The sequence below is a fragment of the Schistocerca cancellata genome, chromosome 4 (genome assembly GCF_023864275.1).
Source record: "Schistocerca cancellata isolate TAMUIC-IGC-003103 chromosome 4, iqSchCanc2.1, whole genome shotgun sequence".
NCBI classification, from domain to species: domain Eukaryota; kingdom Metazoa; phylum Arthropoda; class Insecta; order Orthoptera; family Acrididae; genus Schistocerca; species Schistocerca cancellata.
The window spans coordinates 450,250,186-450,266,930 of record NC_064629.1 but is presented as its reverse complement, the minus strand read 5'-3'; the positions used below and the strand labels follow the sequence as shown (position 1 = coordinate 450,266,930).

Below are 16,745 nucleotides of genomic sequence, written 5' to 3'. Positions count from 1 at the left end.
CCTAGACCGGCAAGGGAACTTGCTGTTCCAACAGGACAATGCACGTCCGCATGTATCCCGTGCCACCCAACGTGCTCTAGAAGGTGTAAGTCAACTACCCTGGCCAGCAAGATCTCCGGATCTGTCCCCCATTGAGCATGTTTGGGACTGGATGAAGCGTCGTCTCACGCGGTCTGCACGTCCAGCAAAAACGCTGGTCCAACTGAGGCGCCAGGTGGAAATGGCATGGCAAGCCGTTCCACAGGACTACATCCAGCATCTCTACGATCGTCTCCATGGGAGAATAGCAGCCTGCATTGCTGCGAAAGGTGGATATACACTGTACTAGTGCCGACATTGTGCATGCTCTGTTGCCTGTGTCTATGTGCCTGTGGTTCTGTCAGTGTGATCATGTGATGTATCTGACCCCAGGAATATGTCAATAAAGTTTCCCCTTCCTGGGACAATGAATTCACGGTGTTCTTATTTCAATTTCCAGGAGTGTACATTGGTACTTACAGAGTAAGGCTATCAAGAGCCTCGTAATGTCTGAAGAACACTCAAAGTTCCGTAAGTCTTTTTGCAAAGTTTGGCGTATGAAACTCTTTCCACTAATATCAATCACAGACGCAAAAAAGACCCACAAAGTAATAGACATTCTGGTTAGACACCATATCATAGGATTTTCGTTACTGAAACAATGAACCGTTCGGAATACTTGAGTTATATGTTCCTAGGAAATAACTTCATCACTTGATAAGCCTATCCAATCTCACTAAATTACGTGTTTGGAGTTGAAATGCTACGTTTCGCACTGAAATCGCTTCTGCAGGAAAACTAAACTTCGATTCTGATAACTTAAATAGAACATCAATGGTGCATTACATTTACAACAATCTTTGGAACCTGCAGAGCCTGTTCATGAAACAGAATGGGTGTAGCCTACGACTGAGATATCTTTGTACTGAGTAATGTCTGAATGTTACAATGCGCTATTTCACTCGTGATGTCACGTGGACTGGGTTTCAAACCATAATGTAACATGGTAATCTCTGTTATAATATTTATTAACTCATGGTACAAAGAAACAGTCAAATTTTCAAAGTATTACATATATGAGAAATAAAAAATATTTAGCATACAGAAAATACTTTTACTATACCATGGCGCAAACAACATTATTAAGGAAAGAATGAATTGACATTTCAAACTGCGGAGAAACTCTGAAAATTACTAACATCAGCTATCCAGGCAGAAGCTACAACTAACGTTCTTTGTTTTACAAGAGACCATAAATTCGATTTGGTTATATTTGTCTGGATGTGCCACCAGCCAAATCTACGGCTAAGTATCGTATTACAACATACTATGATCACAAAAAATGGCTCTAAGCACTATGGGACTTAACATCTGAGGTCATCAGTCCCCTAGACTTGGAAATACTTAAACTTAACTAACCGAAGGACATCACACACATCCATGCCCGAGGCAGGATTCGAACCTGTGAACGTAGCAGCAGCGCGGTTCCGGACTGAAGTGCCTAGAACCGCTCGGCCACAACGGCCGGCTACTATGATTACAAAATGGAACTACATGATAATTTGGAATTTTTATTTATCTTTGGAAATACTGCGCCTTCCACTTCACATAGCGAATTGATGAAGAGGAGAGAGAAATCCATCAAATACGCCCACAAAGCCGTAGCCCCTGTGAAATTAACGTTACGGTATTTTGTTTCACCGCCACGACAATTAACACCTGGCTCTGGAAATACCACGAGCACAGCTTTAAATACGATATCTTGCCCACGCGTTCTTGTAAGTCTCTATAAATTAACACATTGTGTAATTACGAGCTTGTTGTACGACCGCTGTTGCCGATGCCGTTTCAGTAAAATTCATGAAATAAGACATAATTAGTACTAAATGTGAAAATCAGTTGGGCTTGCTACACAAATTCTTTCGTATGAACATAATAGAAGACTATTGTAGGAAATGTTAAATAGCAATTGGAAGTTGTGAGTTCTCAGATGTCAGTCGATACGTCACAACTATGCAAGGGAATGGAATCTATTTGGGAAGAAAAGGTCCACTGTAATTGTCCTCCTCTTCCCGTTTACGGATCTATATCTACATCTACTTCTACATTTATTTTATATACTCTACAAACCACTGTGCAGAGCATGGCGAAGGGCATTTCGCGCCACTATTTGTTACGAGAAACACTTGCAATTAAAATAAGCACTAGATACGAAACACGATACAGAGGTCCGCGAAAGACACAATTACATATGGATTATAATGTAGCTGCGGTTACCTTGGAAGAAAGAGTGATAAGTCTAACAATGAAAGTAAAGCGCGTTTGAAGGGAAAAATTCAACATATTTCGAGACACTAAAAGACATATTGTAAAAGTAATCCGTCATTAACAATCAGATTCTTCTTGTACGCCACAGCAATATCAATAATGGTTTTTAGTCCATCAAGTTCAATAGTTGTAATGAAAAACATACATGACTGTTCCTCATTTTCACTTTGTGAACACCATCAATCTGGTACGGCGCAAAAACAAATGCAGAATAAACGTAGGACAGAATGGCTCCTCTAACTTTCAATGTAACTGGCACGTACTACAAATTTTATTAGTAATTGTATATGTATTTCACTGCTATAGTCTTTAGGACGCTGTCGGAAGCAGTTGGGACGGCATATTTCTGAAACTAATGGTCTGCAAGTTAGTTGGTTATTGACTGCAGAGAGAAAAATAGCGATTTTATATTTTCGTTATGTTGTACTTTTTTGCAGGTTATTTATAGCCCTAAGATGGTCAGAATGAGACCGAAAACAATTTTTAAATTAAAAAAAGTACAGCTGTGTAGTGTATGACCCAGTGAGTAACTTTTATTAAAGGCGTATGATATCTGACGCAAGTAACTCATCTTGAGAATGGCTGTTAAAATATCAGCCGAAGAAACGGAACAATAATAATAATAATAATAATAATAATAATAATATCCTGGATGTACTACCGAAAGATGATGAAATATTTATTGAAGCTGTGATTCTTCTGTTTCACCCGGCGTACGTCATGGCGAAATAATTCATGGTTGGACTGCTGGATGTCAGTGTCCGACGGTAACAATATTTCAGCAAGCGACCATTGTACCATCACCAGGTGCGCTGATGAACTGCGCACCTGATAACAGTTACGTGGTCTCTTGCCGAAATATTGTTACCGTCGGACACTGACATCCGGCAGACCAACCGTGGACTATTTCGTCTTTATTGAAGCTGTCGAACTGCGCCTAGAAAAAGAATTCCTGATTTCGTAATTGTTCACTGATGATACAAATAAGAGTCAGTTGACTATTTTTTACTTGTGTGTAAACAAAACGTAAAAGAAGAGAGTTCTGTTTTGCTCACCACGAATAACTTACGATAGCAGTATTGTTTAACTTTCGTGTAAGCAGAGGCTGCTGCACAAACTTTTACACATGTGAACAAATTCATCGTCTAAGAGCCAAAATTAGAAGAATAGGCAGTTAATTTTATAAACTACTTACTGGAATTTAGAAGAACAACTTCTACCTTAAATTACAATGGCAGTGATGTTACCAGAACAGATTTCCTCTAGAGAGCTCTTTATTTGGATGACCTCATTTTCGTCCAGTTCAGATATCTACACATTTTTGGCAGAAAATAAGATAATAAAATTCCTTAGCCTTCCTGTAGCAGGAGGCTGCAGCTTTTACAGATGGAGCTGTGAAGCTGTGATCTAACGTGCGAGTCTGAAGACAGCCTGTCGACATAGATGGCACACGTTCAAAACCGTGTTTTCTACGGACTAGTTGATAAGCGCTAAATTAACTTTCACCATCTTAACAATACCTTACGAAAGCATTTACAAGAACACTGTGCATTTCTTGAAAGTTTAGCAGTACATTATTTAAAGAAAGAATGCCTACAGAACATACCCCATGCGCACCGTATAAATTACAGTACATACGTCGTTTAAATCGATATTTATTGGACACTTGGGGAGTAAGGGAAAAGGAAAAAAAAATGAAAGAGATGTTTTTTTTATAAAAGTCAACACTGATTTCCAAATGACTGTTCCTCCGTCATATTGTTGCCTTTATACGATGGAAGAGCTGTTAGATGAAGGACTCCGTTCTTCCTTATCAGTGAAACACGTTTCATACAATTTCTGTTGAGTTCTCGAAGTCAGTTCTACCACTGGCACACAGTGCTACGTTTATACTGGGCAGGAATATCTAACCAGTGTTAACGACCATCCTGTCGGGTTTCGAAATTGTTTGTTGTGTACCAATGGCGCCCATATGATAGTTTGTACGGGGCAGACTAAAATTGCAGATACGGAGTACTTTTAACATTTTGGATGACGAATGGCAGCTTGAAGGTAGCCATAAAAAAGTTCCAATTCCAGTCCTATTAAAAACCTGCGTAGTACCGACTTTGAAATCATTTTCTTGAAAAAAAAAACACTTGATAACACTATTTTTTTCTTTCCCTGAGAGCTAAGGAAGGCGGGATCGGCCGCCTCTTGTGCCCGAGTATGCGCGCCCTTGTGTGCCTCCGTAGGTCAGCCGCTCCCATTGTTTACAGTGCAGACACCGAGGAGGTGAGTACCAAATCAGCAGCCAGCCACGCTTTAGTTCGTGGGCTACAGACTGCGCTACCAATCGCAAGTATCATTTGTCATTAGTACTATACACTTATCTACAAATGAATGATTGAAGGGACTAGAGTTCTTCCACGGGACAAAGTACAGTTATTAACTGTCAACTGATAAATTTCTCCTTGTCGGATACATGACAGTAAGAATATAGAAATAATTTACCGTGCAACAGAACATAATATAGCATAATGAACATGTTGCGTTTATCACAGACAAATGTTAAGTGGTGCGATGAGTTTCGAGTATCTAACCACCGTTTAATGAAACCTGAAACGTAACAAAAAAAAAAAAAAAAAAAAAAGAAGGAAAAGTGCGAGGGGGACTGAGGGTTCCGTACAAGCTTAATTATTGTATATAAACAGTTCATCTAAAGGTTATGAGGAGTAAATTTGCGAGTATCAAAATATGTGCTACAAATGGCAGTATCTTTTTTGAAATGACTTAGGAGTTTAAATTGTTTCACCGCCAAATGACAGTAGACCTTAGGGTGTGACAAATTTCAGCTAGATACATCTAAACGTTCCTGAGAAACAGGGGTCTTAACATTCGCACAGACTGGAATATGGGACCGCAACGTGATCCTATAAGGGTTCCACTTTAGTGATTGAGGTACGGAAACCGAAAAAATACTGTAATATTAAAGAGTTGCCTCCATCCTGTTCCTCTACACTGTCACATTTTTTATAGCGCGTATGGGAGACAATGTGAAACAATAAGATCCGGGCTGGCAACACTAAATCTTACGGCAGGAGAGCGCGTGATCGGGTTCAGTTCATAGGAAAGCTTTGGAAAGATTTCTGGGAAAGAAACTGATTGTAAAAAAAATTGCCTTAGCAAACACCTTCAGATTGACACAGGAGATTGTTTAAATACAAAGGTGTTCCTGTCATACTGTTAATCCATTTTTTAACCCTTAGCTAACATGAAAATACCAAACTGACTCCTACGAGTCGCAATGAAAAGCTCTGTATCATGAGCTGTTTAATATGTCTGCACTGCGTGAAGAAATTTGCAGGAACGTTTCTTTTCACCTTCATTTATTTTGGAAAGAATACTAAATGCAACAAAGGCCTGGTATCAAAGACAGAAAATCGGCATTTGGTATTTATGCATGCAAGTAGATGCTAACTACAAAGAGTCAAAATTTGTATGTTCAAATAACTTTGCGTTAATTGACAACTATGGCACATTACCATATTCGTGGTAAGTTGAGAGTAAATGTGTGTGTGTGAAATCTTATGGGACTTAACTGCTACGGTCATCAGTCCCTAAGCTTACACTCTACTTAACCTAAATTACCCTAGGGACAAACACACACATATGCCCGGGGGAGGACTCGAACCTCCGCCGGGATCATCCGCACAATCCGAGACTGCAGCGCCCTAGACCGCTCGGCTAATCCCGCGCGGCAGTTGAGAGTAAGACTACAATTGCTTATGGGGAAGAATCGCATACAGTAAGGTAGGTAACATACCAGGTGAATAATGAAGTTGTACCTCAAGAAGCTAGCTGCTTCCTCTGGATCAAGCGTATATCTGTAAATTTACTTTCGAAGAGCAACTCTCGAGGCAAAGAAAAAAAAACAAGTTTGGGAAATTGTTTCAAATGCACCCAAGTATATAGAACATCACGTAAGGAAGTAAAATGTAATGGTATGAAATAAAGTCTTCCACTGCCATAACGAAGTATTAACAGCCCTGAGAGCACAAAGTAAGGATTTTTGGTGTTACATGACACAAGCCGTGGCAGCCCTATATTGTTATGTATTACGTTAGGTATCTTGAAGTTGTATTTTGTAGTAATGATAAACGTTGTTAACATTTAAATTAGACAGTGTGAACATGGATCACACACTTAGTTACACGTTTAAAAGCAAATATAATCATTAACGGAAGATTGTGAATATAGGTTTAAGAATAAATTAAGAATTTTTGCGAACTGGATGTTATTTTAAGTAACTTCGGTGAAAATGCAAAATTAATTCAGAAAGAAAAGGAACTTTTTTTGCCGCTTCTTATTCATCACTGTCGGAACTCGCAATGCCCTTCGGATGTTCACGAGCTGCTGCCAATAGCATCTCCTGAAAGTGCGCAAATGACGGTGAGACCGCAGCTACTACCTATGCTTCTTTCACGTATTCTCTAACTGCGAAACGACTCACATCTCTTCTAACAGCTCAAATCTTTCAGAGTACATGGCTATTCCCACACCAGTGAATACTAGGCTCTGCAATGGATGAGCTGTTGTTGAATCAACGATATCGGGAATTATCAGTGACAGGGGGCGCTGCAACATTGTGACTGAACCATGGAAGAATGGAATAAAGACGTTTTGTCGGAGAGATCGTATTATCTGTTTCAGCAAGTCAACAGTCGCATCAGGATCTATATTTTCAGCACACTTGCATAGCTGTACCCATACAGAAAGTGGTGGTAATATGTCATCTGTGACATTCATCTGATGTTCTATTGGACTTATGCCTGTTTGAGAAGTCAGTATGAATACTGTGGACTACATTTATTTTTATTGCTTGCTGGTATTTTGACCAGCAGAAATGACATTTACTAGCAGATCCTCTACGCACGTTTTGGTGCTCAGTAACCCTCATATGAGGCCACTGATTTCGGATTTTATGTGTAACGTGCAAGAGGAATACGTAGAACAAAGTATCTTCGTTTTACTGATAAGTGCTAGGTGGAAACGAAATGCTAATTTTTTTAAGGAAGTGATAAATGTATTTTGTTTCATACAACCAGTGTTAAAATATTTTAGCGTGAAGAACGTACTAATTCCAGATTCGACTGATGAGTCTTTACCAGTGAAGAAGGAGGTTGTCCTAAGTGTAATAATAATAACAGAGACAGAAAATTTTCCGTCCGCATTTATTACAGGTTTTTGTAACTATGGTTGCTATTGTGACGCTGTGGTCTGCGAGCTTTCAAATTTCGTCTCCTTTTTTCCGCTTAGTTACCTAACAGAAACTTCTGTTTCATAGGTATGCTTCATAACTCGAAACAACAGTGTTTCATAAAATTACACCTTCTAGCAAACGGAAATCCAAACGTTACGTAACTTATCTTATAATTTTTTAGTGTACAGTCGAGCAAAGTCACTAAAATACATTTCCCATGAATACCCTAACGCATCGGCGCGTGCCCACATCCAACGCAGCTGTTTTCATTGTAATTTAGATGAAAAATGGCCTCTGTCGACATACCTGGTAGACTATCGAAGCCCGAATCATCAGATGAGGTGCTAGAGCGCGGCGTGGACGCCTCGTCTTCCTTGACGCTATGCGTCTCATCTTCGGAATCCGATGGGACGACAGTAACTGCTTCATTTATCCGTCGGTCTTCGTCGTTAACGACGAGCGCCTGTTGTTCTTCATTGGCCTGTTCAGATTCTTCTTTTTTGGCACTTTCTGGTGTCGCACTTTTCTTTTCTGATGATTTTTGTCGCGGCTTTGAGGAAGCACTTTCTGGGGAGAGTTTAGACGCGTCCTCAGATGTCGCTGCCTCTTCCTGCTTCTCTTCCTTATTTTCGTGTTCATCTGTGCTTTTAGGCTCTTTCTGCGATTGTTCCGGCTGAATTATTATGTCTGGGGTCAAAAGTTTATCCGTAGATGTTTCTACTGGCGTCTGCTGCTGTTTGGTTGGTGAAGTAACAGTAGTCGTTTCCTTCGAACACGCTCGATTTTCCTGCGCTTGCAGAGAGGGAACATTAATAGCTACAGAACGTTGCTCTAGAGTGTTAGGCGGCGAAGAACTGTCAGAGAGCATCTTATCCTTCTGTACTTTCTTCTTCATGACAATCTTCTGTGCAGTTTTTGCACCGTCTTTTTGCACTTGATCTTTAGGAAGCTTCTGTGCTTCAATGTTGTCCACTTGTTTGGCAGTCTCCTTAGACGAAAGTTGCTCCTGACTTTCTCCTTTCGTCTCTTTTTCCAGATCTGGTTGCTCTTCCTGGTGTGGCGTTGCCGGTTTGATATCTTTCGCTTTCTGGACCTTCTTTGGCCTTGGCGGTAAACCGATGGTGACCTGCGTATAAATGTCTGTAGGTCCTGGTACACTTTCGGTGCCTGGTCCTTTATCTGGCAGTGATTTTTCTGCCTCTGTTAACGATTGCATCGTATTACTGATTGTAGTAACATTTTGTTGCTTTTCAGTGTCCTTTGGTTCGTTAACTGAAATATCTGGTGTTTTTTCTGCTTTATTATCTTTCTGTAGCTCCTTATCCTTCACTTCTTTGCTGTTTTCATTCAGTTCCGTCTTCTTTGGCAGTTCATCTGCTTTATCAGCCAGTTTTTCCGGTGTTTTATCTTTTAATTTATGGAGTGCTACATTTTCTTTTGAGTCGAGTTTCTTGTCGGTTTTCACCAGGAACTTTTTGGCCGCCGCAGGAGGTTGTGCTTTTGCGTCCTCCAAACGTTCAGGGGTAATCTTTGACTTTTCTGCAGCTTTCTTTATCTTTAGCTTCACATTAGTGTTTTCATCCTTTTCCTTCTTTGCTGAAGTTTCAGATAGTCCTTCAGTTTTATTATTCAACGTTTCAGGAGACTTTCGTTCCAATTTACCACCCGTAGATGTCTCTTTCAAATCGAGTTTAGTTTCATTTTTAGCAGGCGCCTTCTCAGCAGGTGTCTCAGCTTGAGGTGCCTTCGGTTGCTCCAGATTGTCAGGAATCTCTATCTTAGTCTTTTCTAACGACTTCTTTGGTTTCAGCCCTAACCTTACGCTTTCTTCAATTTCCTTCTTTCCGGAAGGTTCCTGTATTTTGTCCCTTTTATTGTTAAACGTCTCAGAAGTCTTCTGTTGCAGCAAATCACTTTTATCTTTCATTGTTTCTGTTGCTGTCTGCTTCAGTTTCTCATCGGTTATAATCTCCCTCAAATCAGATTTAGGTTCAGCTTTAGACGGCACTTTCTTAGCTGCTGTGATCTTCGGTGGCTCCAAACTTCCGGGAACCACTTTAGAAACATCCTTTGTCTTTTCTGATGCCTTCTGTAGCTGCTGCCCTAGATCGATCACTTCGTCTATAGCTTTTATTCCCGATGCTTCACGCAGTTTACTGCTGTCATCGTTCAGTGCTTCCGAGACTTGCTGTTTTAATTTGCCATTCGAGACATCATATTTACCATCGAGTTTAGTTTCCATTTTAGCAGGCACTTTCTTGACACCTTTAGCCTTCTGCAGATATCCGGAAGCCTCATTATCAGTGTTCTTCGCCTTTTCTAAGACTTCACTTACTTCCAGTTCTTTATTGCTACATTTGTCTTTTTTATGTGTATCGCCAATAACACCACTTGGTTTTCCCAGATCCTTTAGTCGTCCCTTATCTTTAGTGACATCTTCGTTCGAACTTACTTCAGTTTTACTTTTGGCATCCGTTAGATCGTCGAGTTGCCACCTCGTGTCCCTCAGATATTCAGGTGCATCTTTACCGAAGTTAGGACTTGCACTTCGCGGTTTCAGCACGTCGGAAACTTTAGAAGCTGGACCTGTATCTATCTGAGAAAGATCTGTGGTTTTAGAAGGTTTTATTACTTTCTTTAGCGGTTTTAGTTGCAATTTTGGAATCACCTTCGCTAGCGGCTCACCAGCTATTCCTGTCGAGACAGGAGAGGTCGGTCGTAGTTTTTCTGTTCTTGCTGCAGCCTTTACTTCACCTTGCTCCCCAGAGCTCGCAGAAACTTCTTGTGTTCTGTGTTTTGAGTTGTCTTGGTCTCCTGGGGCCCCATCACTGGCAGTCAGAGAAACTTCAGTTTTGGTTGCGTCGCCAGTGGTACTTTTAGCGGCCGCAGGTGGTGTGGATGGAGGCACAGTTTCACCGTAATTCGCAGCAGATGTAACCCCATCTAGGAGCCTTCCGTCGCCAGCTTCTGATGAGCCTTTTTTGGATTTGCGAGGAATAATGGGTGGCTTTTCGGTAAACGCTTTTTCTTTCTGCGGTAACGACTCTGGCACTGTAGTACCGGCATCGTCCGACGCAGATTTAGTGCGGTATCTTTGATTTTTCTTAGGAGGCACCAAGTTTGCCATACGTTTGTCCTGCAGCGGTGATCGGGGAGGCTTGTCAATGATCCCAGCACTCGGTGGTGTCTTGAGCTTATCTGATTTTTCGTCACTCTCATCACCATTTTGCAGAATTAATTTCGAGTCTGACTTGTGTTTCGAAATGAGTTTGAGGGGCGGTTTCCCTGGCAGTTTTAAACCTGTCTGCTTTTCGTCCCTCTGCTTGTCTAGTTTGCCAATTAATACGTTCTTTGCACTCAGATTCTGATTTTGATCGAGAGCACTGTCGTTGACACCTGGATTAGGGGATGCTTCATCACTTTTCCATATTTCTTGTGTACTAGGCAACGCAACTTTAATTTCCGGTATTTGTTTGTCTCCAGAAGGACCTAAGGCTACACTGGTACCGTGTTGCAGAGTTTCTCCGCCATTCGGTTTCGGAGTAGCATCGCTGAAATTTTCTGAGATATTTGCCTGGGAAACGACAGCCGTTTGAGTTGGTGGCTGTATATTATTTGTTACAGGAATTTTACTTGTCTTTTCTGGAGTGATATTTTCAGTTTTTTTCAGTGCTCGACCTTTCTTTTCATTGTTATCGTTGCTCTTCAGCTTTATTATTTTCAGCTCCGTGGGAGAGAGAATGTCTGTCGCTTTTCCTGGCAGCTTTTCTGTTGTAAGTTTCCCAAGTGACGACGCAGTCTGCATGCCATTGCTAGGCATAACAGAGGTCTCGTTCTGTTTATGAACAGAATTCTTCCTCTGCAACTCTTCGTGACCTGCTTCCTTCCTTTTATTCGGTTCGGAATTCGTTCTAAATAACGTTCTCGGAGGAATATATGCCTCTTCCGCCCCTTTAATTAAGGCCCAAAAATTAATGCCTTCTCCCGACTCCTCTTTCTGTGTGTCATTGTCTTTATTCTCCTTGGGTGGATCAGTATTTGCAGTTGCTACGCTGGTCACAATCTCTGGCGTCTTTTGATTACTCGCCACAACTGCTGGCGCCGGCTTGTCGCCAACAGCAGGCTCGTCTGTGCCCGGTTTAAGTGGCTTCACAACTTTCTTTGGATCGTGTGCCACTTTTTTCTTCAATACATCTGGAGGCTTCTTCGGAACACTAGGGGGAATACTGGGAGTGTCTTTCGTAATATTTTTGTCAGTCTTATCTCTCGTTAATTCTTTTTCAGTCAGTTTTGTTTCGCGTTTTTCCGTTTGCATTTCTTTTTTGAGCGTAGGCCCGATGATGAGGTTCGTATTTTTATTTTCGACGGTCGTGCCACTGTCAGATTTTAGAGCTTCAGTTTCCTTAGTGTCGACGTTACGTTCTTGTGCTCCCGTGGGTTTGCTACCAGCCGATGACGCTTTATATTTTTCCGAAGCCGTCATTGTGTTCAAATTTGTATCTAATTTTACTGTTTGAGCTAAATGTGTCTTTACATTAGCCAATTCATCATTAACCATGACTTTTGTATTCTTTAATCCATGTATGACCATGGGAGCTGATTCTCTAGGAACCGGAGACTGTAACTCAACTTTATCCACGTTTTTCGTAGCATTTTCATCACTAACTACTGATGTTGATTTCAAATTTCCGGATTTGCCGTCACTGCTGTTCACGGCGACTGGTTCGGTGGGTGTTTTAGAAGATGGAGTCGTGCACTGAACATCCTTCCCTTCATTTATAAAAATCTCGCTATTATTGCCCGTCTGTTTTTCTTTGGCATTTTCACTTTGCAAAGTACTCTGAGATTTGTCTTCGTGTTTAATAAGACGCCGGTTACTGATTCCAGCTTCATTTCCCGGTGGGGATTTCTGCTTCATGCCTTTAGAAACGGCATCTGTAGGGGAATGTGGAGGTTTTTTAAGTTTCGTTGATTTAAGTGAAACTTGCTCGAGAGGATCACGCGTATTTGTAGTTTCAGAACATTTAGCTATAGGTTTAGAGTTCGTTTCTGGTATCGGAGTACCAGACGACGGTTGCTTCTTAACATCTGTATCAGATGTCTTAGTAGAAGAGGCCGACTCAGTTGAAGCACATTTTACTGTAATTTCGTCTTTCGGCCGCTTCTGATCCTTGGGCAGTGGTGACGCTGAATCTGACGGAATCGTTGATGACGAGTTGTCTTTCTCATTAGGGACTTGGCGTAAATTCGGTACGATGGTGTCCAACGACGGTGAAGGTATTTGGTTTTTATCGAGAGCTGCATTACTCGTAAGAATATTATCACCAGCCGCACTTGAGGCTGTTGTTTTCTGTGCAGCACCAACAGTGGAGGTCAAAGACGTTGTTTCGGGCTGTTTTAACTTCGGTACCTTTTTCACGACCTTACCGACAACACCGGTCTTACGCCCCTCAGCAATAGAAGGGACTGCTCGGCTTTCGGTTTCGGAACTAGGAACGGGGGAAACGGCTGTCTTTTCTAATGTACGGGACTGCTGCAGAGCAGAATCCGCGGAGGGGGACGTCTGAGGAGATTCAGACGTAACAGGAACTTTATCCTTACACAGCACTCCATCACTGTGAACGGTAGCGCTACAAGTCTTTTCTTCACGAGCGGACGCACCACTAGGAGCTGAAGAACACTCGACACTTACATTACTATCGCCACTACTAAGAGCAAGTCCGACGGCCGCCGACTTACTATGTTGTTTCTGGAATGATTCGTTTTCATTAGGTATCGTTTTAGCGCCGTCTGCAACTTTCTTCTTCTTCACCACTTTGCCTTTCGACTTGACCTTTACCTTCGCCTCCTCGCGGGTGGCATCCGGCTTTTCCTCGCGCGGCTCAGCGCTCTCCGGATCTTCGACGATGACCTCGTACCGGAACTTCTTGGGCGACGCCGGCGACTGCTCGATGGAAATTTCGTCGACGACGAACTTGAGTGGTGGCGGCGTGCGAGCGGCTCCGGCCGCCGGGAGGTCTCCACCCTCTTCGACGACGGGTTCCAGACCGAGCCCCGGCAGGTCCACAACGGAACTCCTACGGGAGCCCGGCACCGACTCCGGGTCCAAGTCTATGGAGCTACGACGCAGCTTTACCGTGTTGCGCCGCTTCAGGAGCGATCCCTTGCGTGGCGCGCCATCGTCGACTATTTCCTTCTTGCTGGACTTGCGCGACGAAGGCGCAGTGGAGGACGATGACGCAGACGACTTGCGCTTGGTCGTCGTAGGCTTATCTCGCAACGTCATCTCCTCCTCGTACAGTAGCACGTCTAAAGCCGCCGCCTCGGAGATTTTGGCGATGGCGGCATCGTCAGGTAACGGCGGCAACGGCGGCGGCGGCGGCGGCGGCACAGGCGCCGGCGTCGCCGCCGCCTCGACCGGCTCCGTCTTGGGCTGCGCTTGTGCGGGCGCCTTCTCGCGGATGAGGAACTTCTCGACGAGGCGCTCACCCGGGGTCTTCTTGCGCACCTCCTTGGGGCGCGCGGTATGGATGCGCACGATGGAACGGTCGCGCCGGATCTCTCGCGGGGCGCCCGTGCGTCGCACCGGTGGAGTCACCACATCGATGTCGGCCGTGTCGATGAAGATGGGCCGCGGCGCGATGAAGCGCCTGGGGCACGGAATGCGCAGCGGCGAGTAGCGGCGCAGCACCGGCGTGTAGCGCACGGGCCGCGACACGCCCCACCCGCCGGGCAGGTACAGCCCCACGTCCGAGTACGACGGCAACATCGCGCCGCGACCTCACCAGCTCGCGAGTCTGCAGCGCATTGGGCGCCGAGAAGCAGGGGGGGCGAACAACGTCCAGTCGTCTCCAGCAATCGCTGGCCGCTAGCTATCACCGAGTTTCGTTCACCACCGTGTCTCTACCTGACGAGTCCACACACTCTTAGTGTACACACTATTATTTTACGCACACGCCATTGTAGCGCTATTTCGAACACAGTCGACAGCAGGTCACTCACACTACGTCACGCCATGTTTTAACGTCCCCAATGTCCGGAATCACTGGCTGCTTGCCGCCGCTGAACGGGCAGCGTATTGCGACGGACTTCTCTCCCGGAACGGTAAGACTCACGGTCGGCAACGCGCGGAAGTACGGACAGCGGCGCGAGAGCCGCTAGGCGGTCGTCGGTCGGCGGGCGGCGCGCGGCTCGGTCGCGTAGAAAGCACTGGCTGCTGCCGCGGGGACCTGGCGGCGCACGCCCTGCCCCTCCCGCCACGCCGCGCCGCGCGGCTAAATATACTGCTGCGCAGACCTGCCCAATTACAAAAGACGCCCTCTTATTAACCGCGGCCGCTCACGAGGCGCCACTCGCGACAGTCACACGGCCACGGGCACGGGCACGGATTCTGCACGGACACGGCAAAAAGCCCGCTCCACAAATATAGAAGCTGCTCCGTTGATGGCGACAGCCAGCTGCTGCCAAACACGCCTACCTTCCTGCTGTTGCACCTTCCGCACGCTACGAGTTTCATCGACCTAACACATCGGTCATCCCCAAAGGAAGAACCTTCCCCTCTAAGGGTAAAGCATACACTCAGGAGCGGTTTGTGCACGTAGCTATGCTACGGCCACCGCGCAGTCAGGGGCCCCACACCACACTGCTAGTGATGGGAACAATCGAATGAAAACAATTGACTCATTCGGTTGTTAGAGAACAATCGATTCGGTTGAATTATTCATACACATTTTTACTTGCAACTAGTCCAAGGGAGCAACCAAATGAAAACAATCGATCCAATCGGTTGTAGTTTAACGTACGATTGGCAGTGTTGCTCACTCTCCAAATCAAAATAAGCTAAATGTGTCTACAAATAAAACCTAGCAAAAGGCTGAAATAAAACAAGGTCTATTATTCTGAAATTTTTTCAATTATTATACTGTACAGACCAGTTTGAATTTAAATTTACTTTCTTAATTTGGAATCTGCTGGACGTAACAGTAATGCAAAGAATTAGTTGTGAACGTATGAACATTACTTGAATTTTCGAAACCTCGATATTTTGAAGCAAAAATGTATTTAAATAAACATCTTCGAGTCAGTTTCTTTCGCACAACTCCCTTTTTCTCAAAATAAAAATGTAAATAATGTTTCTGTAAATTATCTACAGGACAAAGTTCGAAATATCTGCACTGTAACATTAGATTACATCTTACACTTAGTAAACTACTCCACTAAACAGAAGTTCCCCGTTCCTCTTATCGGTTGAGTCGCTGGCACACTGTTTACTGCAACTGTGAGGCGTATGACTTCTGATTCATCTCGCATAAATGAAAGTCTTCTTTGCTTAGATTAGCTTCCTTCATTATTGCGAAGTTATGATACTTTGCTGATGTCAGCTGCAACTACGTTTCCCGTAACACTCTCAACCGTTTATATTTCGCAGTTATTTTCTAGTATTGTGTTACTCACAGTAACAGAGCTATAGTTTGTTGCGCTTTTTATTTCAGTCTAATAATACACTTTCATGGGATATTAAAGCGTGTTTTGAAGTCTCACTTCAATGAAAATAATTTTCCTTTAATCAGTGTGGGTTTTAATGTTTAAATGCTTCCATATAGTCAAGAAAAAAATGCCAGGAAAAAAGCTAAGGTTGTGAAAAAAGTCATACTTCCGGACTCCTCTTAAATCACTCATTTGCCACCTCAGTAGTATTAAAAGCAGCCAGAGTTAGCTCTAAAAAGCTGACTTGGCATCACTGGTGACTTGAATATTCACTCGTTCAGTTCAGTGAATCATTATTGTTGACTGCGTTCTGTTATCGCCTGTCGTCACAGTTACTGTCGTTCCTTTGCTTGATTTTTTACTGAGTGCCAATAAGTAGCTTTTAGTTCAATTTTTCGTCCATGCTCATGATTAGACATTTACTTAATAGTGAATTCTGTCTCGATTAAAATGCCAAAACATTGACTGTTGTGATAATGGAAGAAATCATTTGACTGAGTAAAAGTGATCCTCAAAATACATTCATTGCGATATACAGTATCCGAAAGGATGATTCATATTCTGCAACTATACTAAAGAAATTCGGATAAAATTAATGAATGACGAAAAATATTTTTGATGAAAATATACTTCTGACGACTGACCGCATATGTTTAACAAGCAAGTGATT

General features: G+C 43.3%; 1 protein-coding gene across 1 annotated transcript in view; it reads right to left on the bottom strand.

Moving 5' to 3' along the window:
* Nucleotides 1–14,357, bottom strand: part of LOC126184246 (uncharacterized) — a 175,832-nt gene extending 161,475 nt beyond the window's left edge. The window contains exons 1-2 of the mRNA XM_049926615.1: nucleotides 13,980–14,357; nucleotides 7,895–13,910 (exon numbers count right to left, since the gene is read on the bottom strand). Coding sequence (XP_049782572.1) covers nucleotides 7,895–13,910; nucleotides 13,980–14,357 — 6,394 coding nt within the window. The remainder of the gene's footprint in view (nucleotides 1–7,894; nucleotides 13,911–13,979) is intronic.
* Nucleotides 14,358–16,745: the final 2,388 nt, after the last annotated feature.